This window comes from Lagopus muta, chromosome Z (assembly GCF_023343835.1).
Source record: "Lagopus muta isolate bLagMut1 chromosome Z, bLagMut1 primary, whole genome shotgun sequence".
In the NCBI taxonomy this organism is placed as follows: domain Eukaryota; kingdom Metazoa; phylum Chordata; class Aves; order Galliformes; family Phasianidae; genus Lagopus; species Lagopus muta.
In genome coordinates this window covers 1770463-1792503 of record NC_064472.1, presented here as the reverse complement: position 1 = coordinate 1792503, position 22041 = coordinate 1770463, and the positions used below count along the sequence as shown (strand labels likewise).

Below are 22041 nucleotides of genomic sequence, written 5' to 3'. Positions count from 1 at the left end.
AAACACTACAGAAAGAAACCTGGATGCTACACTATTTCACAGCCATACAGCACTCCTGAACAAGGTTATCCCAGATTCTGATTCTGCAACAAGCAGTCTGCAAGATCCATCAGCCATGGGAGTAATTCAGACCAACACAAAATGCCAGCAATGCTTTTTGCTGGGGCTGCTGGTTTGACAGTTTGAAAAGTACACGTTTTTAATTGAAACTGATTACAGTACAAGAATCTGCTGTGAAATTCTGAAATTCACTTTTGCTTACCATTTTATTCTGGGCTTAAGGTGGCATTAAATTCCAGTTCTCACTGCAACCCATACCAAAATAAAACAGTTTCTGAAAACCATCACGTGCCTGCCTTTGAAATCAAAGCTTCAGGAAAAAAAAAAAAAAGAGGAGTGAGAAGAAAAAAACTGTGGAGTTGGAAAATAAAGATAGACAAGAACTGTGAGTTCTTGAAGACAAATGAGCAACACAGCATCCACCAGAACAACACGCTCACAGCTGAAGATAAGAGGAGCATTAACATGACTTAGACCAGGCTTGCTGCCTTGCTGCCTCAGTAAGCTGGCGAGGGCTTCACTCAGCCATCACTGAGTGGCCTCATTCCTTTCAACAGGATTACTAACAGGAGTGAGGGATTACAGAAAGAGAAGGTTGCAGGGAAGATTTTTTAACTGCAAAGGATGTTTTACTGTTTTTTAATTCAGAACTGAGCATTTCTACCTTTGTAACAAGAGATGAAACAGAAGCAACAGCTCCTTCCTAGACTCGTGTTAACACACAAAACTGTGTGTAGTTTCCATTTCAAGAGCAGGTGGGCACTAAGAACTCATCAATGGGCTGCAAAATCCAATTATTTTTATCTTCCTTCCTCCCCAGGTAAAAATACTTCATCTAGCTTTCCTGTTTTCCTGCCCCAAAATAATCACTGTTTCACAACAAAAACTCAGTGCCAAGCATGTAGAGAAATGAGGACGTTTCTTTTCCAAGCTTTTAGAGGGGTAACATTTTTTATAATAAACCTATACAAAGACTTTCTTTAGCAAACACTGCCCTTGCAGAGATGCATGTGCTAGCTGATGAGGGGATGAAAAGGCAAGAAAGCAGGAGGCACTGCTCTCATTAAAGCAACCCTTCAGCTGGATGGCTTCCACGATGCATCTGTACAGCTGCACCACACAGCTCGCAACAAGACACAGCTTAGAAAACGTAATGAAAACTGCTGATCGATGTACCAAAAGGACTAAGAAAAATATTTAATTCATTTTTTCAAGAAGATAGTTCGACAAACTCTCAGAACTACGTTTATTAACAGCGTTCTTTTAAAATGGAATGACAAGAAAAGTGCTTGTTTTTCTTCTGAGATCTGGAAATGCACGTCCTACCACGCAGTAATTAAGGCCTCATTCATACCTCAGACCTCGTAAGACAGTGAGTTTCCAGCAGGAGATACCAACTGGTGGGCAGTTCTATCTCCTGTACCTCCATGAGCTTCCTCTGATCCTCTGCAGCAATGGGGCAAAAAAAAAACCACTGGGAAGAGGCAGCAGGAAAGGCCAAAGGTGTTTCTACAAAAATGCATCCCTGTACCAAAACAGGCCCCACAGAAAGTACAGAACTGTTTATTATTCAAACTTTGCTGCTCTTTTTTCCATTCTGTTCTTGCCTCGTCCTCCCAACCTATTTCCCCTGGATTTGCCAGTCTCATACATTCTGTTTATGAAGCTTACAGACTGCTTTAATTCCTAGTTATCACAGTGCCACGCGCTGCAGGTGCGTGTTTCTCAAGGTCTACTGGATCTTACCACAAAACAGATGAAACTGAAGGACTTATCATGGAAAATAAGATCAACATGCATGGGCAGAAGAGCTACCTTCCTATCTGAAGGACTCAAACCCCTATCCTGCACGCTGCTGTGAGATTCCAAGAACATTCCTGGCTCGATTGGTCTGAGCAGGGAACAGAGCCTTTCAGGTCCTTGCCAACGTGCAGCAACAAGCTGCTGCATCAAGATTAACTGAATGCTTTGAAATAAACCAGAATTCCTTTTAACTGGCACACCATCATTTAATTAACGATGGGAATTCTTACAGGGTTATAAAATACACTGCACGCTGATCCACGCTTTTATTGAATGATGTGCTTCCTTCAGATCAGACCACATATCAACCATTTTGAAATTCTCTGCTAATGTAAGTTTAACTCAGTAGTAAGAGAAAGCGGAAGCCAAAAGAAGTGAATAAATGGCCACACAGCAAGAAATGCATGCTAGTGAACACCACTTTCTGGTTAAAAAAGACCTGAAGACACCAGGTCTTATCCTTCCATATCCTTCCAGCAGAATCAATGTGCCATTTATTAGTTGTTTGCCCCTGTAGGTCACAGGAATGCCAAACTCATTTCTAGAGCTGTATGAAAATAATAAAAACCAAAGACAAATCAGGAATGAATCACTTAAAAATTACTACTCAGATTAAATAGGTGTGCTGCTAATGAGGGTGCCAATTAAGTGGATTCCACAGGACAATCTCATTTCAAAGCACAGCAATAATCATGAAAAGAATCTTAGAGACCATTAAGTACTCAGCTGCAACAAAGCTTATGCTAAATTTTAGTGAAAATACACACTGGATTAGACTTCAGGGCCTAAAAAAACTCTAAGATAAACTCTTAGTTCAAAATGTTGACATTCACTATAAAAGTGCTTGCAAGTTTTCTGTTTTAGTTTATGCTTTTAATCATGGAGGTTGAGACCGTTAACATCTAAATGAAAGAAAAACATCTCCAAAGCCTCCTAGGCTTATAGGCGAAACATTGGAATTTAAACATATGATACTCTACTTGTCCACTTGTGTCTGCAGCCTGCTGGAAATGTGTGGCAAGAGATGTCTCATCTTGGAAAACTTCACTGCACTCCAAGCACTTTAGACCATGCCTACAGAGTTTGGATGGATCTTCGTCCAGTGGCATGGCTGGGACGATGGGGGTACTTGCTGGGGCTGATATGACTGTTCCCGTTATGCCAGACTGTATCTTTGTTACAGTGTGTGAGCCAGCTCCCGCTGGGCTTTGAAGCATGGGTGCAGCAGTATTGCTTGAAGGAGATGCTATCATTTGATCTGCTGGGACTGGTTTCAAAATCAGGTGCGAACACTGCATTACAACTCCTTTTTCCTTGTGTCCGCGAGCATGGGAAAGAAGACTGCATTTGTTGTAGAAAACTAAGTTCTTTGTGCAATGATTACACGTCACTTCAATTCGCACGCTCCTCCTGTCGTAATGCTGGGTCAGGCTCTTCTCAAGAGCAAAGGAGTCCCCGCACTCCAAACACTTGTAACCTCGTGTGGGCAACGTTATTCCAGCACTGGCAGGGGGACTGAGGTTGGGGATGTAAACCGGGACAGGGTTGACACTGCTCAGCACCTTGTTGAACGCTTCCACTACAGAACTCTGTAGAGATGACACCACTTGGACTCGAGACACCTTCTTAGAAGGCTGTGAGGCTGCTGCAGAAATTATTGCCTGCTTTATTTGCTGCTGAGGTTTCGTTAGCACTTGTCGGAGCTCAGAGGTGGTCTGAGCACCCTGAGGCAGGAGGTTAAGGTTGGCAAGATGGACTGTCTTTGGCACAAGTTTAGCACTCGCAAGGCTTGATGCTGGCACCACAACAGTCTGCTGCTGTATGGCATTGGCAGCTTTTATAATGGCGCTACTGGCACTCTGCACAGAAGCAGCAGATATTACAGTGGCTTTCACGGTTGTATTGTTAGCAAGCTTCAAATTAATAACTTGTGAACCTGCTGTTTTCACTGCTGAAACTGGGAGGAAGGCAGTAGCCACAGGTTTGATAGTGACCTGCTTTGGTGCGAGTTCTGCAGATGCAACTGCATTGGTAACGACCGCGGACTGGAGAGGAGCTCTAGGAGGAGAGGAAAGAACAGCAGCAGAAGTTGGTGAGGACAGGAGGGACGTCATGGAAGTTACCATAGAAGCAGTCTGCTCTGTTTTTTTACTCGAGTCCAAATCAACTTCTGGCAACACTCGAGTAACAGTTCTCTTGATCTCCCCGGAGGAAGTCTTGATGGTTTTTATGCGAACCTTAGGAATTGCTGGTGTGGACCCTGCAGGAGAAGATGGAGACCCTTTGCTACTGTTTTCACTTGACACACTTCTGGGACTATCAGGCGGTTTAAGAGATGGCTTTTTAGCACCATCAATAAGACTCTGAGGCTCAGGTGATTTCTCAGTAGTCCGGGGACTTTCACTCATATCTTTCGGTAAAGGAGAAGACTCCCCAGAATTGGACTGTAAATCCTTACTGCTATCTGTAGCTGCCTTTTTAGCACTCAGTGCTGCAATCGCAGCAATGCACGAAGAAAGCTTTGCTGATGACTTTGCTTTGGACTGCGAGATGCTGGCAAAATTTGTTTCACTTTTTTCAGCACTCAGTTTTCCATCAAGTACTCTGTTGTCAAGAAGCTTCTCAGAACTGTCTTTTAGCAGTTTGTCCTCTGCTTTGCGTGCTTTGAAAGGCTCATAAATACTTAAATTCACAGAGTTTGTCTCCATCTCCCGCTTAGAAACTTTATTTTTATCTATACTGCTTGACACTGAGATACTAGATTTAATCAAATTCTCTCCCCCAAGTGCCTTTAGTTTGTCATATTCCTGCTGAGATACAGAACCTGTCAAGATATTTGTTCTGAAACTCGCACGCATCTCTTCTTTGTCTGGAGGGTCATCTACCTCAATTTTTTCATCATCATCAAATTCTTCAGCACTCGAAATTGGACTGAACTGGTTAAAAGCCGAATCCTTCAGTGTTGTCTCAGAAGCTGACCCATCGTCTTTGAATGGCTTCCCTTCGTCTTTACCGTAGCTATCAAGAGCTGAGGATGTTAGGAAGCCGTTATGCAAGCCATTGCCTGTGGAATGGTGGCCATCCTTGTCTACTCCTTCAGAAGAATCAATAGTACGCACGTTTTTCACAATGACGCTCACACCAACATCAGACGATGAGGGCGTATGAGAATCTTCATCTGTGTGTGCATTTTGTTTTATCTGGCTTTCGTGGTCATCGTGTCCAGATTCAATAGCTGCTTTTGGGTCAACCATGTCTGGGATGTCAAAGGCTGCGAGAAGATCGTCAAAGTCTGGGGTCTTCATATCCCCCATGGTCATCTATTTGATTGGAGGCAAATCTGCAAAACAAGCAGAAAGTCCTCATCTCTCAGTACTTTAATCTCTGACAGCATGCTCTAACACAGAAAGCACACATTCTCACATGCCATGCAAAAAAGGTGCTGTTTCACTTCTCAAGTGGTTATTTTCAGAAGTTACGTATTAAAAACAGTACCCCAGTGCAGTGTACAACGTACAGCTGAATTACAGCGCCAGGAGTTCACGTTACAATGCCACCAAGTTCATACACTGCACACTAGTGATTTCATTCTAGGGACATACCTTCTCTTCAAGTGACTTTATTCCTGACTGTTCTTCTTGCACTTTCTGCTACCCTGTCCCACCCATGCCATGAACACAGCAAGATACTGCTTTCAGAAAAATAATGAGTTATTTGTATATCCCCCTAAGTCTAGATCTTCCTTGGTATTTGCACTATCAACCTCATGAGCCTTCTCGAAGACAGCAGAGCAAATGTGTTTCTACTAGCAGTTTAAGAGCACTGCATTGTTTTCTGTGCATTAAACCACTTCATCTGAGTTATGGAATATTTGTTCCCCAATGCCCACAAGCTGTTTCTTCACCAGCTCCAACAAAGGACTTACTGTATTTGTACTTATTCTACGGGTGTCTCACCTACTTCAAAGACCTGGCATTCTACAACCTCCAATGCGATTTACTGCAGTCATTCACCATTTCCCCCACTGTGGGTTTCCTACTGCATTACCTGAATGTCCCTTGATGCAACCTGAACGAACTACATGTGGCTCTATATTCACCTAACCACTCTGCAAAAGCTCTCTACGCTAATTCCATTCTCCCTCTTCAGTTTTCTTTCTAAGCTGAACAACACCAGATCTTTAGTTTTATTTCTTTCCCTCACAGATAATTTCCAGATCCCATTCTTTCCATTCACTGCTAACCTCTAATACCGTTTTTTTTTCTTCTTCTTGTTCCAAAATGCAGAAGATAACTCAGAACTGAAACCTTATAAACGCTGAGTAAAAAGGAAAAGCAATACTTTTGAATATACTTTCACATTGTAAGTCCCACTATGGTACTTGCTTTTCCACACACTTCAAGAATATGCAAAGTTGTGCAAAATGAATCACTTGTACAGATCTAAGAAATCACTTACGGAAAGCACAAACAATTTCCCATTTTCTTTTAGAACAGTGCACAGGTATAATCTGTGCTGTTAAGGCAGAGCTGATTGTGGCTGTTCAGTACTGACCGTGCAAAATTCAGCATTCAATCTGAAATGGTATTCAACCAAACTAGTGTTACTGTCAGAGAGCGCCCAGTTAGGAAGCATCCTACCTGCCCTCCTGCCTTAGTATCAGCACTGAAAGGCAGAAGAACATCCTTTCAATACAGCTCAATATGCTGCCTGCAGTACTGATTAGCACAGGCCATCAAAGAGCCACTGGGTGACTGAACAACAGCACTGCCTCCAAGTTTTCAACTCAGCTCAGCTATGTGAGAAGTTACTACATTATACCCCATGGCAAATGGTCTGTTGGAACAGAATGGCCCTGGTTGGAAGGGACCTCAAGGATCACGAAGCTCCAACCCCCTGCCACACACAGGGCCACCAACCTCCACATTTCATAGCAGCCCAGGCTGCCCAGGGCCCCATCCAACCTGGCCTTGAACACCTCCAGGGATGGACGGGGCATCACAGCCTCTCTGGGCAGCTGTTCCAGCACCTCACCACTCTCATAGCAAAGAACTTCCCCTGACATCCAGCCCCAATCTTCCCTCCCTCAACTTCAAACCATTTCCCCTTGTCCTGCTGTTATCTCCCCTTTCCAAGAGTTGACTCCCCTCCTGTTTGTAGGCTCCCTTTAGGCACTGAAAGGCTGCCATGAGGTCACCCCACAGCCTTCTTTTCTCCATGCTGAACAAGCCCAGCTCCCTCATCCTGTCCTCGTAGGGGAGGTGCTCCAGTCCCCTGCTCATCTCTGTGGCTCCTCTGCACCCTCTCCAACAGCTCCCTGTCTTTCTTGTGCTGGGGGCTCCAGACCTGGACACAGCACTGCAGATGGGGCCTCACAGGAGCAGAGCAGAGGGGGACAATCACCTCCCTGTCCCTGCTGGCCACCCCTCTGCTGATGGAGCACAGGATGCCATTTGCTTTCCATGCTGAAACACACCTGCCAACAGAAATGCATCCTACAAGTTCAGCACATCATCTCTTCCTCCTCATGGTTTATCTTGAGGTATTTTATAGACAGAAACTACCTGCTGGCTGCTGAATTCAGCTGCAACAAGATCAAGAACCACTAATCACAAGGCAGATGCTACGGTCAAAAGCACATTTTTATGGCTATCGTTATCAAGATGGACAGTACTCTGTTCCACAGTTAAATGTGGCTTATTTGGAGAGCATAATTTCTCCACATGAGAAAAACCTGTGAAATTTATCTACTCATCAACTCTGGCCGACTGGAAGCTATTACAGATTCTGAGAAAGGCAATCAGGGAAAATTCGTCAAGGGAAAGAACACCGCAATCCACGCTGCCACTTCATTTGCTGCTTTAAATAAATATAGCATCATTTACATGGTCTGTTTAATGGTTATGCTGCCTTGCTAAGTTCTTTTAATTACACCAAATTCTATGGAGATTAACTCATTATTTGATTTTTAGGAAATATGACTATAGTATTGCAATTAATGAATTCACCTTCCTTAATTAACTCGGAATTTCTTTCTTCCTGGAAATAGAGCTCATTATTAAGATTTCACTACAATTTGTAAACCATACAGTTATAAACTGTATTTATCAGACGTAAGATTGTTTCATTACGCTGGTAATCCAGGCATTATTATTTAATTTTAAAATTTAACCCTCCATCTATTTGACAGCAAGTTTCTGGCCCTCATCCATTTAAAGCTGGTAACTGGGATAAAACCAACAGACAGATCTGAGGAAAGCAGTCAGCACAGCTCAGCCCTCGCCCAGCATCACCAAAAGCGAACTCACAGCATTCAGTGCACAACGCACCAGCAGCCACCTTCTTCTATCACAGATTTTGATGATCACATTTATCCACTGTGCTGGAGCCTGGACTTCAGTCCAGCCTCTGCCCAGAGGATTTCAGAGTCATGTGAGAGGCATGCAATGACAAAGGCAGCCACCTAATAACTACAGCATGTCAGCAGCACAATGAGAGACAGTCAGTACGGCTGTGGTGTAGACATGACTGGATTTTTAATTCACTTCTGGACCTGTATTAACAAGAAAAGAAAAATACTGCAGGAAATTCAAAGGGTATGAAATGAGAACCGACAGAAACCAAAAGAAAGGCGGCCCAGAGTTCAGCAATGCAGACAAGAGCAGAAGGCCACTGAGAACCACCAGACTGACTTCTATCCCTTGTCTCCAACTGGATGCATAACTTGTGCACAGATGAAGCACAAATTAAGAAAACACACTGAACGCACCGTCATGAACCTAATCTGAAATACAGATGTCTAAAGTGTTCCTATATCTGCTCCTGCTATGTTTTACTTACCATGCAAACCATCAGAGCTGTGGTAACAACACACACAGAAGAGCAATGCTGAGCTAAAGCTGATACCTAGACTGATTAAAAAAAGACAGTGGTATTTATGTAATGCTTCACTTTGTCTGAGTCACGACTTTAATGCTCTGGTTACAATTTCCTCAGTTGCAAGGTGTTAATCTTTTTGTTGTTTACAAACAGTAAGAATCACATACACACACAATATTAACATTACAAAGAAAGTCCTTGTAAGAACTGCATGGAAAAGGTTCTTGAGTCCAAAGGCAGAACACACAAACAAAGCCTCAACTGACAGTTTTTCATGGTTCAATACACCGCAGCGCTCTCTCACCATGCATCCATCCATGGATGGATTCTCTGCTAAACACGCTGGTGCAAAACCTCCTCCAATCACATATGCTGCAGTCATTAACATTTAGCAGCAGCAATGCGAAGTAAAGGCAACTGTACTGAATCAGGTTATCTTTAAGAGCAGAACCACATAGCAGAGAAGAGACACGTTTGTTCTTTACTAAGATACTTCCTTAAGGTTAATTCCAAAATGGAAAAGTATCCCAGAAGAATGCAGAGGTCTTCAGCTTTAAGCTGAGACCTTAAACATATCCAAAGAGCACAGTGCCCGAAGCTGCAGGTATCCCCCAGGTACACACAGATCAACTCCTGTGCTCTCCCAGAGTATGAGAACAGAGTGCTTTCTTCTACAGGGGGCACCTGAACTGCTGCTGCCTTCATAGAGAACCTCTCCCATTCTGCAAGCCTCTACAGCAATCCAAATCAAACAAGAAAGGAGAAAACACCTGGTGAGTCTGGTGAGCTGTAACCTTCACATTTTATTTCTCTCTAACTTGCTATTCTGGACTATCAGTGTAACTTCCAGTGTATTAAGCTAGTTTTCATCACAACTGTCAGGGTTCCAAAGCCACTGCTCCCTTTTTTACCCAAACACCTTTCCCCAGCCTTTTCTCTTACAGACAAAACTCTGCCTTCTACCCAAGACTGAAACCAGCCGAGGCCTTGGCTGCTGCACAAGTTGACCTGACCTGCTCCTGCTGTGCCCAACACGAAGCCTGATAGCGCTGCAAACAGAACGCGAGGCAAGGTCCTGACTGCCTTGGGAACTGTGATTTTCCAGGAACTGGAATTTCTTTGAGAACTGCTTTCTCTGAGAAGCGCTGAGAGTAAAACCCAACATGGCTAAGAGATATACAAGCCAGTTAAAAAAAACAACAAATCCCATCGGGAGGCTGCCGTCAAAATTATCAGTTTTAGTGGTAATGACTTTCAAGTGCTCCTCACAAATGCAGCTCTCCAGAATTAAACAAAGAAACGGTCCAAAATGTGTGCAACCAAGCATTCCTCAGACCTGACAAACAAAAGACACTGCAGTTAACAACCTGCAGGACCCCCACCTCCCCAAACACCGCTGTCTGGAACACACACTTTTTCATTTTTAATTTCTAAGTAATAGAACAGCAAAATTCACTTCAAAACACTGGACTGACAACTTGAAGTGTATACTGTACATATATATATATATGAAATACACTGGACAGATTATAACTCAAATTAAGCATCCCTAATTTTGGAGGTACCGATACAGAGTTGGTTCTTAGATGGGTGGCTCTGCCCAAAGTGCCATCTCACATCCAGATGATGGCGGTCTCACTTTGTGATGCTCCTTTTACTGCCTGCCTCTCGACTGTCAGTTGGTATCTACCAAGAGAACGCCGTGGAAAGAACTCCTGTCACTTCTGTCAAAAGATATGAGTTACGTTATACAATAAAACAAGAACAAAAAAAGCTATTGGAAAATTCAAGCATTACCTTCCAGATTATTCAGCGATTGAAGCGAATACAGCTGACAGGAATTGTACAACAGAGAGCTGCAGTGCTGTGAGGAACAAGGCTTCCATTTTTTGATGGTGCATGACTTCTGCTAAGACCACCAGTGAGCCCAAAGACCTAAAGATCACAGGCTGTGGGACAGGCAAGAATATCCCTACTTTGTGGCTTCTGTTCATCTCCTTGGGGGTAAAGCCCATGCCTTTGCACGCATCAGCACGTTACTGACACGCAGGGTTTGAATTAACTGCTGGAGGAGAAACGAAGACGATTTTCTGTTCAAAGCAAGTTGCTGTGACTGCATATGTTTTTCTTTCTTTATCTCCTGGATAAGGACTTCCATGAGCAGCAGAAGAACACAGCCCAGGTGTCAGCCAAGGAAGGCACCGCTTCTCTGCAGCTGATCTGATAACACATTCCTGGGGAGCGTTCACTGGGCAATTATGTCAAAACAAGAACCCGCCCGTGAGAACTCTCACGGTACAAGACAGTAAGCAAGCAGGAGAGGAATGTGATGAGAAACAGTTACATTCCTGCAAGCACGCTCGGCCTTCGCATCCCAGCTGGTAAGATGCAAAACCCAAAGATGCTCTCAAAGGTTTTCAAAGGCATATTCCAGAAAAAGGGGAGAGCATACGCAAAGGAGAGTGCATGCACCTGGGAGCCTCTGCTACAGACTGAAGAGACCATTCCGAAGCACAGCTTTCTTACAGCGATGCTTTGTGCAGGTGTGAAAAAGGCTCAGATCCCTGACGGCATAAACAGCAACCAGAGAAACACCAGAGCTTAGAAGCAAACAGTGCTTCTGAAGGATGGTAGGCAGTTTTGCTTTACTGCAAGGCATTTTTGCCAGGCCCTGTATCTGAGCTGGTTCCAGGTGCCACATTCCATGCACAGCAAACCGGCCTACCTTTCCCCTCTGCCAAAGGAGAAAAATGCACACAGAAGAAAACATTTGTTCCCACTTTCTAAGTATGGTGGATCCTTGGGCTGTAGGACAGCTGCAGATGGGGCACATTGTTCTCCACAAGGAAGGCCAAGCCGCCCACAAACTGCTGCTGACATTCAAAGGTGCTTTTTGGTGTCAACAGCCAGATGAGCAGAACCAGCATGAAAACACGTATTTTTTATTTCTCTATTGTTATGCCAAGAGATTTCATCATGTAGAGAAGACTTAAGTGATTCAATAAGAGTTACAGCAGTATCTCCTAAGCCGAGGCACATGTCAGCCTGACACACAGCCTGTAAGCAGCTCATCAGTTACGCAACATACAAGAGCAATGATGACGAACCAACATTTTCTATTATTTACTCTGAAAGCTAAGGAGAGACAAAAGCAACACGCTAGCTCAACCAGCAGAACTCTGTCAGGAAATGAGAACCACATCTCAAATCATGACTCAGTGTGGTTTGAAATACTCAGCAGGCAAGTAGGATGTGCAAGGGGCCACTCAAACCACAATCAGCAGTGCTGATCGTATTCACACACAATGCAGGCCTTCTGCCTTATCGAGGTTCCCACGACTTGTTACTGCCACAGAAATCAATTCTTGCTTCCAGAAATGTGACTTTCCTTACAGGCAGCTGCTGTGCCAGCTCTTAGTTTTTTACAAATCTTTCTGAAATATTGGTGTGTTTTGCAGTCAGAATTTGTATCAAGCACTGTGCTATTTCAACATATACAGAGGAGTCCCCTTAACTAAAAGAGAATCAGATTTGCCTCCACTTACAAACTTTAACAAGTCAGAGAAATCTGAATTTGTATTTCTGGGTTTCTAGGAGAACCTCCTACCAATTTTATCCCTCCCTCCTCTTCAAAAAAGCCTTAGGAAGGAAAGCATTACCAGAATATTTCAAACGCTAAAATTTCCAGGTTTTTTGCCGCTCAATGCAGCAATGTTGCTATCAATTGTTCCATAAGAATTTCAACATTTATTCTTCACTAGCTTAGAAAACAGCCATTTCACTGAATCAAAACTAAGGTTGAACTGCATCATCTCCGCTCAAAGCAAAGTCAACCCCAGCAGGATGCTTGGGACATCATCCAGTCAGGTTCTGAGCATCCCTAAGGATGGAGACTCCAAAACCTCTCAGGGCAACAGGCTCAAGTGCCTGACCACTTCAACAGAGAGAAGTTTAAAACCAGTCACTAGCATTCAGACCTACCTATACTCACAGTTACAGCACTCGAATGCTGCTCAGAGCGCTCCGTCAAATGGATGCTCATTGAGACACTGCCCACAAACCTCGCACCCAGAGCACAGTCCCAGCTCCTACCACCATCAGGTAGAACATCCTGGAACTGTGATTTAGAAGGCTGGCACTGCACGGAGTGAGCTGCTCTTCCCTTGTGAAATGCAACCACCCAAGCATGTGCGTCCACTGCCCAAAGACACAACTTTGCTACGGCAGAATTAGTGAATGAAGTTTTTGCTTTTTCAGCTAAAGTTACTTCTACCAACTTAGACAAATGTAGATTTCACCGCAGTGACAAAAACACACAGACAAAAGCAGGTGGCACAACTGGATACGTATAGGTTCTCTTTAATTTTGAGAGACTAAAACTGGCTGCATGCAGCCAGGTCCTACACAACACAGATGTGAAAAATGTCCATGCTCCCTTCCATTTCTACCCCCAAGCCCAAGAACAGCTGCAAGCATGTCGTTTCAAGCAGAGCCCAGCACTGGATACAGAAGCCTTGCTTAGCAACAACAGAGCCAGTTCAGGCTTCAAGTTTACAAACCTCAGGCATAACCTGTAAACATAAGCTGTGTAAGAAACGCACATTCAATCTTTTTTCTTTTTAAAGGAAATTGTGAAATTTGAAGAGTAGACAGAAAATGCACCCACAGCAGGCAGCACCAGTTCACATCTGACTGCATGTCTTTTCATGCAAGCTGAACAACAAAGTTGCTTTAAACAAACCTGGATGTCTGGAGGGGGAAAAACCATAGAAAATGAACTTTTCTCTGCCATTAATACATCAAGCCAAAATGTGGGCCTTGTAGCTTCCTGAATTTCTTATAAAAGATGACTTAACGAAAAGCTGCTAAGCCCCCACAATGTTCTTTTGCATGCTATTCTACCATAGTTTGATTCGGTACTGAGCCAGTACTGCAACATCAGTAATTTGGATAACAGCACGACTCTGCTCCAGAAAGCCTCCATAGGAGCCCCAGGCCAGGCACGGCCTGCAGGGGCAATGCTAGCAATGGGCAGGCCTGTGAAAGGCAAAGCATTTTAAGCATACAAACCCAGCAATCTGTGTGCATGCCTGTATTCTATTTCCCGTTATTATTTTGAAGAAGAATAAAAATTGGTTGATTAATTGAAAGGAGACGTGGTAAATCACTTCCCCCACCCTCAGGATCCGACACCCAAGGCAAGCCTCAATGGAAGATGAGCTCACGATTGCTCAGAGAGAGGACCAACCCCCACGCATTCAGCAGCATTTTCTGCAGGGAAGCTGGCCTGCGTGCAAAAGTACCCAGTGAAAAGCACGAACAAATCTTCCAATTCTTAAAAAAAAACAACAAAAAAAGCCCCCAAACCCACCAACTCACCAAGAACGCTGCAGGCTCCCACATCTATTCAGGTTTCTTACGTTGCAGCCCACAAAAAAGCCCTGCAAATTCAAAACTTCCTTTGCTAAAAATAAAAATTCCCCGCGCAGAGCTGGTTCAAAAACCCAAATAAAACAGATGTGCTGATTTTCGCGGCCATTCAAGTACATTAAAGCTTGAAGCACTTCACTATTCTGGTTGAGAGAGAAAAAAACACCCGAAAGGTGCTCTCACATTGTTACACACATTTTAGCTGGCCCTTGGAAAAGAGCATGCATTAACAGTAGTGATGGGCACAGTTCCTATCAAGCCATGAGAACTTCTCACGCTTGTGAAGCGTAATTTTGCTATGGATGCCTGATGAAATATAGAACCTCTGCATCCAAATCACAGAAAAGATGGAAAGAGACCGGCATAGTGACGTTAGGCATTTTGCTACCTACTGCCCTATTGATTCTGAGAAACAATACACTGCAGCTGCATTAAACCCCACGGAAACACAATCCCAAGCGCAACACTGGCATGCTGTTTTCACTTTCCTACAATTAATACCTAAGTACCTTATGTAACCTGCTGCAGTCGGAAGTAAAAAGGCTCCCTTGTACATGTCACACTGATGCGATGCAGGCGCCCTGTCTACCATCAGCCACCATAAAACTTACCCGAATCCCACAGTCTTTCAGGGCTTTCAAGACTGTCTACTTTACTCTGCTGAGCGCAGAGGGGAGGACCCTCATATCACGCCAGAACAGAACGTTTTCACCATTTTGCCTCCATATTTATCTAGATTGCAGATTACCAAACCAGCTAACACAGCCAAGACTGGCCAGGTTTTGTTTTTGAAAATCACACCGCGTAAGATTCTAGAGTTGCTGATTTCCTGTTAAAGGAAGTAACAGTTCTGGCAAAAGAATCCCCAAGGCAAAACGTTCAGTGTTCCAATGTGCAAGCTCTAACAGCCTTTGTTCTTCCCTTTGCTACATTCATTACTGCTTCCTTGCCTCTCCCTCTCTCCCTCTGACTCCTCCAGCTTTCTCTACAAGATGCGAATGCCAGCTCACATCTAAGAACACATGTATTTTTCAGATGAGAAAAAAAAAAGAATCCCATCCACTACCCACTGCTCTGAGTTAAAAGTGGCCATCGCTCAGGAGCCGAATCACCGCTCGTCTGCTTTCCTATTCTTATTTCATTACTGCACAAAATTATAATTCATGCAAATAATAATCCACTGGAGCTCCATCAGACCTCTGAAACGCATCTCTCCTCTTGGCTGCCGCACAATTTTCCCTGGGTTACAGCAGCCTAAGCAACACCATCCTTATTCTGCACGTTTTCCTACGTAGGATACATTAAGCACAGGTTTAAGACAGAAGACCTGAATTCAGAAACAAACGTCGGGTTACTCACATACGGCCAAACAAGCCACCTTTGCCCAACCAGACAGCAAATTCTGGACGGTCACTGCTGTAACACAGCTCCAACAGTTCGCTGCCATGTGGTCCGCAATTTACGATTGCCACTCAGAGGCCTATCCTTTATCGCAGCACTGCGAAAAAGCGCGCATCCGGGTGTGAGATATCGCAACGGCCGTGTTCAGAGCAGGTATCAGCACGCCTTTACAAACAATAGCCTTAATCCTATTAAACCTGGAGGTTCATAGCAATTCTTCACCAACACGCTTAGACGCCGCCGTCGCTCTCGCTAACGTGCCAAGCGTGCCGCCAGGAGCCGGCTTTGCCTTCCACGCACGCACACCACTGTCACGCTCACACACCCGCCTCACCTTTGTGAACCTTGACCTCTGGGAGGCTTTTCTGCCAGCGCTCAGTTACTGCCTCAGATGGATCACCTCCGCGAATACGAAAGGGTTAAAGGCAGCCCCAGTCAATAGGCCTACAAGGAGGAAAAGAAAAAAGGAGAAATGAGTACGCCTTGCAGCATCTTTGCAATGCTTCACACACGATTCCACAACAACATCGCTTCCTTTTGGCCTTTCAGACCCCCTCCCCAACATCCCCTCCAGAAGAAAACCACACGACAGTGCCCTGCAAATAACACGGCATGCAAAGCAGCATTCTTCAGTCGCAAGCACGGCTACAATTACAAATCATTCCATCCGTTTTATTCGGTTCAGTTTTAAAACAGACTGCACAACCAGTGTCCCACCCTTGCAAAGCAAAACTATTTTAACAAGGGCCGTAAATCTCAAGCTCTCGCCCCTTCCTTAAGCATAAAAAAAGGCAGAAAAAGCCCGAGCCGTCTCAGCCACTGCAAATATGTACATTTACAGACAGAACCCTTTAGGACTACATAGCCACATACCAGTGCTGTGTGTCTAAGTGTGCATTCACATACTGTTTGGGGACGGTATCTTTCTGCAAGCTCCTCTGCTTTTGGCTGCCATGGAGGGAGGAAGCTATCCCACTGTAGCAGCTCACTGACTGCATTGTGTTCGGGAGCCGATCTGCCTCAAACCAGTTCCAGCCGGTTCTGGTCACCCTACATAAAAGCTACGGCAACCCCGCCGGAGCTGCCAACGCGTCCCCGTCAGGCGCGGAGCTCCGCTCGCCTTCGCGGGGCCGCCGAGCCCCGACCCCGTCCGGCCGCCCCTCGCTCCGTGCCCCCCGCCTCCCCTCCGCCCTCCCCCCACTTACCTCCCACCACCTGGCCGAAAGCTGTCCGCGTGCCCGGCCGCGGCTAACAAAGGCAGGGCGATGGGCAGGCTCGCGGGACGTCTGCGGCAGGCTCGGCCGCAGCGCGGCCCCACGGCCGCACCCGGGGCGGCCGCGTCCCCCCCGCCCTCGCGCCCTGCGCCCCCACACCTGGGGCCGCTCGGCGGCATCTTCCCTCCCTCCGCCCGGCGCCGGTGGCAGGGATCACCCACGCACGCACCTCCCTCCCCTCGAGAGCTCCATTTCCGCAGCGGACAGATGCCCGCGGAGCGGCTCCCCGGCCCCTCCGAGCCGCAGGGCTGCCGTGACGGCCTTTTTTTTTTTTCTTTTCTTTTTTTTTTTTCGCTTTTGCCGCTCGGCTTTCCTCGAGGCGCCCGGCGGCCCCGCGAAGCCGGGAGGCCGCGGCCCACCCCGACAAGATGGCGGCCGCCCCGGCGCTGCGTGCGGCCCTCGGGGCCGCGGCCGGCGGCGGAGCCGCGCCGTCCCACGCGGCAGCGGCGGCTCCGCCGCGGCTACTCACCCCGGGCTCCGCGCAACGACCGCCATCGCTACGCGCCCGGCCCCGTCTCCGCGCGAGCCTCGCTCCGTCCTCCGGCCGGCCGCCAACCCGGCGACGCCGCCGAGCCGCACCTGTAACTAAGAGCCGAGGCCGGGCGCGACCCGCGCCGCCTTCCCCTCCGGGAGCGCCGAGGGCCGGCGCCTTCCCCGCGTCCCTCATCCCCACCCCGCGCTGGGGAACGCTGCCACGTTCTTCCGCCGCCTCGGCCCCGGGCACGCGGACCGCACGACGACCCCTCCCCGCGCACCTTCCCCCCCTCCGCCGCACCGCTGCCCCAGCCGGGCCCCGCTCGCCCCTCTGCCCTCCGGAGCGTCGGACGGGGTCGCGGCCTCGCGGCGGCGGTGCTGATCGGGGTTGGGGAGGAGGTGGGATGCGGGAGGGCGGCCGACGGAGCCGCGCGGTGCGGAGCGGGCTGCGCTCCGCCGGGCCGGGAGGAGGAGGGGGAGGAGGAGGAGGTGACCCCGACCGCATGCGACCTCCGCCCCCCCGCGCACACACCTGCTGCGGCCCGGGCCCGGCGGGGCTCAGGGGGGCACGGCCGCGGTCAGCGCCGCCCGCCCGCCGCCGGGCCCGGCCGGGAGACGGCGGAGCATAATGGCAGCGGCTCTGCGGGAGGCGGAGGGGGGGGCAGGCGAAGGGGGGGGGCGCAGCGGCTCGCACGGGTTGGGGGAGAAGCTCCGCGCGATTCCCTGCGGAGCAGCTCCGGGAGCCGGCCGGGGGCGGGGAGGGCCGCGCGGCCCCAGCGCTCCGCGGGCGGCGGGAATCGGGGAGAGCCGGGCGGGTCGCGGCCTCGACGACGGAGCCGGCGGCCTTACCCGGCCCGGCCGCGCGCCGCGTTCCGCCCCGCAGCGCTCAGAGCCGCGGGCGGCGCTGGCGGCACCGCGCGGTTACCGTCCCCCGAGCCAGGGCCGCTGTGCTGCGCCGCAAGGCGGGCGGGGAGCGGCGGCTGCTCGCTGCGTGACCCCGGCCTGCGGGGTCATTTCAAACGGGTTTTGTCATTTGGATCCCGCAACCTGAAGCCCCGCACTCAGCAGAACGCCGCTTTCATTTACTGGGTACGAGGCAGCTGTACCGAGTTCGGGCTTTGACAGCGGCCTGCACTCAACTGCAACCTCTGCGGTAGCGGATGCACAGCGCTGGGTGACTTCATTGCAGCCCTTCAGTACCTAAAGGGAGCCTGCAAACAGCACGGGGGAATCAGCTCTTGGAAAGGGGAGATAACGGCAGGACAAGGGGAAGTGGTTTGAAGTTGAGGGAGGGAAGATTGAGGCTGGATGTCAGGGGAAGTTCTTTGCTATCAGAGTGATGAGGGGCTGGAACAGCTGCCCAGAGAGGCTGTGATGCCCCGTCCATCCCTGGAGGTGTTCAAGGCCAGGTTGGATGGGGCCCTGGGCAGCCTGGGCTGCTATGAAATGTGGAGGTTGGTGGCCCTGCGTGTGGCAGGGGCTTGGAAATTCATGAGGTCCCTTCCAAGCCAGGCCATTTTGTGATTCTGTGATTCTGCGTTCCATTAAAGGCAAATGGATCTGCATTCTGTGCTGGCAACCAGGAAGGGCCTCTGACCCGCACCACCCAGGGTTCATCCTGCAGCTGCCCCCTGCAACACCCGAATTTTCCCTCATTAACCAGGAAATTGGGTGGGAAGCAGCAGTCTTCCTGCGCCGGGTGCGTCAGGTCTGCTGGCATAGCAGTGTGTGTAGCTGCTGCTTCTGCTGCTTTTGCATCACAGCTTACACGTGGCATAGAGGTCCCCGTGCCTTTCGGGCAGGCTGTTTCTTTGTGACCATATGTTTCTGGCATCCCCACAGGGAAAAAAACAGCTGGTCACCGCAAGCGTTTAACTCTCAAATAGTAAAGTTAAGAGGATTGGAAGTACTGTTTGTGAGCGGAGCTGGGCAGACCGCCCTTCTGCAGCAGCTTTTTCCTTCAGACACACAAAACAGCAGAGCGCTGCATTGCAGCTGTCCCCACAGCGCCGCTGCTGCTCGATCATGAGGCCTCAGATGCTCTCAGCACATTCCATCCCCGGATCCCTTTGGGGCAGCTGCTGTGTGTGGGTCACTGCAGTGAGCCCGTGGGTCAGCCGTGGGTCTGTGCAGGACGGCCCCAGGCAGGCTTGGTTCCTACAGCTGCCAAACTTGTGCCTCAGAGATCCCACCTGCACGTTTCCTTCCTCTCGTCCCAACCCCCAGCTGTGGCTGCAGGCAGCAGGAGCACAGAGCAGCACTGCTGTTGTGTTCTGCCCCGGTCGGTGTGCAGCGGGGCGCAGACCCCCTTTGCCATCCCCGTAGATGTGCTGCTGCACCACCCTTAGAACCTGTGGTAGAAGGAGTTACCACTTCCTGACATCATTCTATTTTGGATGCTGCAGCGAATGCTGATGGCTTCTTAATTATTTAACTCGGTAAGGATGTTAGGGCTCTGGAAATCCACCGCTGCAAAACATGCCGTGTTATTTCTGCTTTCTGTATCGGAATCAGCTATATCAAATGCAAACAGAGCTTTCATTCATCACAGCTCTGCTGGGTCAGAAGACGATTTCACACAATCAGACATCAATTTGCCTTTCATTTTTTGTGTTGGAACAAATGATGCCTTTTTCTTGCACTCTCCCAGTTTTGTTTGTTGTTTTATTCACTGACACCTCCCTCCTGACTGTGAAACACCCTTACTTTATCCAAGAAGGGTAGCATATCAATTCCATGTTTTCAACCCTACCTTTATTTGTGTTCTAACAGTTCTATAGCTTCTGGCAGAAACTGAAAACTATCCATCACTTCAGCTGCTTTCAGTAGGCTTTTCATCTTAAAATTTCCTGTACTGTGCTCCTGACAAGAGCGCAGCAGAAGCCTGCGTTCTCCTTCTATGCAGCACGTTTGTTTTTCCTTCTGCCAGTGTTAGGAATGCAGTGGCACTATTTTCCTTTAAGCGCTATATTGAAACATTAAATATTAGAAAAGCAAACGCCACATCTGAACTTTGCTTTTTCAGATGCTTATGTTGCTATTCTTTACGTATTTTCTTCTCAAAATAGTTCAATTTCCTTTATTAATGCATGTCCCATTTCTTGGACTGAAAACTCAAGGGTTGCTTTTAGAAAAATGAGATTTGTTAAAAAGAAACTCGTCTCATAGGAGATAAGAAGAAAGACTTTGGAAGGGAGAAAACTGTAGCCACGCTGTAAGCTGTTGTTATTTAACGTTGGAGTTAAGTTAAAGGTATTGGCACGGCAGTAAAGCTCATGGAGAGCCGAGGAGGGGCTGAGCTGAGGGGCTCAGGCTGTGCCAGGAGCTGCCCTGCTCTGCCCTTGTCCCACCGCCCCGCGGCTCCTGGTGCAGCCATGGGTTGGGATGCAGCTGTGCTGCTCTGCTTTGTGCTCTCCGTGCTCTGCCCACCTCCGGGCTATTCCTTCGTTCAGGTATTTCAGATGAAGGAAACGGCGTTCAGCACCCGCATCGGCCCTGTAGAATGCTGGCCCCGTCGTGGTGAAGGGAGCAGGGCAGCCCTGGGCCCAAACCCAAAGCTCCACCTGCGTTGCCAGCTAATTACACAACAGGACCGCGTGTAAATGACAGAATGCAAGGCGAATGGATTCTCTGTGAGCACCTGTTAGTGTGGTCCTTTCTGCCTGCTGCACCTTCCAGCGCTGGGACAGGAACCCCTCCGTCAGCGTTCTCCTCAGGCATCGACCACCTGCCTGATTAACATCCGTATAACGAAGCTCATCAGCGGAGGACATTGAAGAATGTCTGTTTTGTTCCCTCCACGCACCATATGTACGGGGCTTTCACTTCCCTTCTCCTGATATTTATTCAAGTACGCGAGGATTATTTCTGAATTATTCATCGTACCATATCTGATTAGGCTGTGGCTGTGCAGGCTCCCGCTCTTAATGAATGAGCCATTAGCCCTTTGCAGATGGTTCTATCAGCAGCTATTGGAGCACTGTGTGCTCACCTGCACGTGCCCGGAGGATGCAGCTCGCTGCAACCGCAGCTGAGCGCCTGCGCTGCTCCCTGCCCTCCTCAGGCAGTGCTTTTACTCTGCCCTTTCTGAGCTTCTCTCAAGGCTGAAATTCTCCACGCTGGCCAAGAAGGAGAGAGAGCGTTTTTGCAGTGCTGAAGTTTTGTTTTATACAAAACACAGCGTGTGACAGCAGGGCAGCCTGCAGCCGTGGCCTGGAGGCGGGTTAAGGAACGCTGCAGGCTTGCAGAGTGACACTGCAGGATGGCATTAACAGCTCCGTGGGTTTCTTGCACTGCCAGCAGTGAGCATGCCGTGCTGCACAGCTCCTCGGCTCTGGCAGTGCCTGCTGTGCTGGCCGTGGCCTCCCTGGCATTGCTATAGGCGATGGGAGGGAAGAAGAGAGGTGGTTCTGTGCCTGGTGAGCTTCCTGCACCCCGCAGCACCCAACCACAAGCAGCATGCAGCGCTTCTGCGTTGGGGGAGCGTGCCTACCTCCGTAACATCCCCCAGTGCTTCCACGCACCAGGGCACCCACGCCGCTCGCTTTATCGTCCTGCTGTGCCCCAGATGGGCTTCCCTGCTTTGTGCGGAGGGCAGGTGGTGCGGCCCTGCTGCGTTAGGCACAAAGGAACAGGCGGGTGCAGTTATCTCTGCTGGGACCCCAGGTGACGGCGCAGCCCCCGTGGGACGCTGTGGGGCCATCAGCGCAGCAGGACGGCC

The 22041-nt window shown here is 48.5% G+C and overlaps 1 protein-coding gene and 1 long non-coding RNA gene across 11 annotated transcripts in view; one reads left to right on the top strand and one right to left on the bottom strand.

The window, feature by feature from the left end:
• LOC125686975 (uncharacterized) overlaps positions 1-7357 on the top strand; it is a 149342-nt gene extending 141985 nt beyond the window's left edge. The window contains exon 3 of the long non-coding RNA XR_007373955.1: positions 7056-7357. This is a non-coding gene — a long non-coding RNA (uncharacterized LOC125686975). The remainder of the gene's footprint in view (positions 1-7055) is intronic.
• The window catches only part of ZNF532 (zinc finger protein 532), a 41453-nt gene extending 23519 nt beyond the window's left edge, over positions 1-17934 (bottom strand). Inside the window, exons 1-3 of one of the 10 annotated variants that reach the window (XM_048931560.1) lie at positions 17854-17934; positions 15908-16017; positions 2844-5203 (exon numbers count right to left, since the gene is read on the bottom strand). In XM_048931560.1, the coding sequence (XP_048787517.1) occupies positions 2844-5183 (2340 nt within the window). In that variant the 5' untranslated portion in view covers positions 5184-5203; positions 15908-16017; positions 17854-17934. The other 9 variants (XM_048931565.1, XM_048931563.1, XM_048931564.1 and 6 more) reach the window with 9 other exon arrangements.
• Between the last annotated feature and the right edge of the window lie 4107 nt (positions 17935-22041).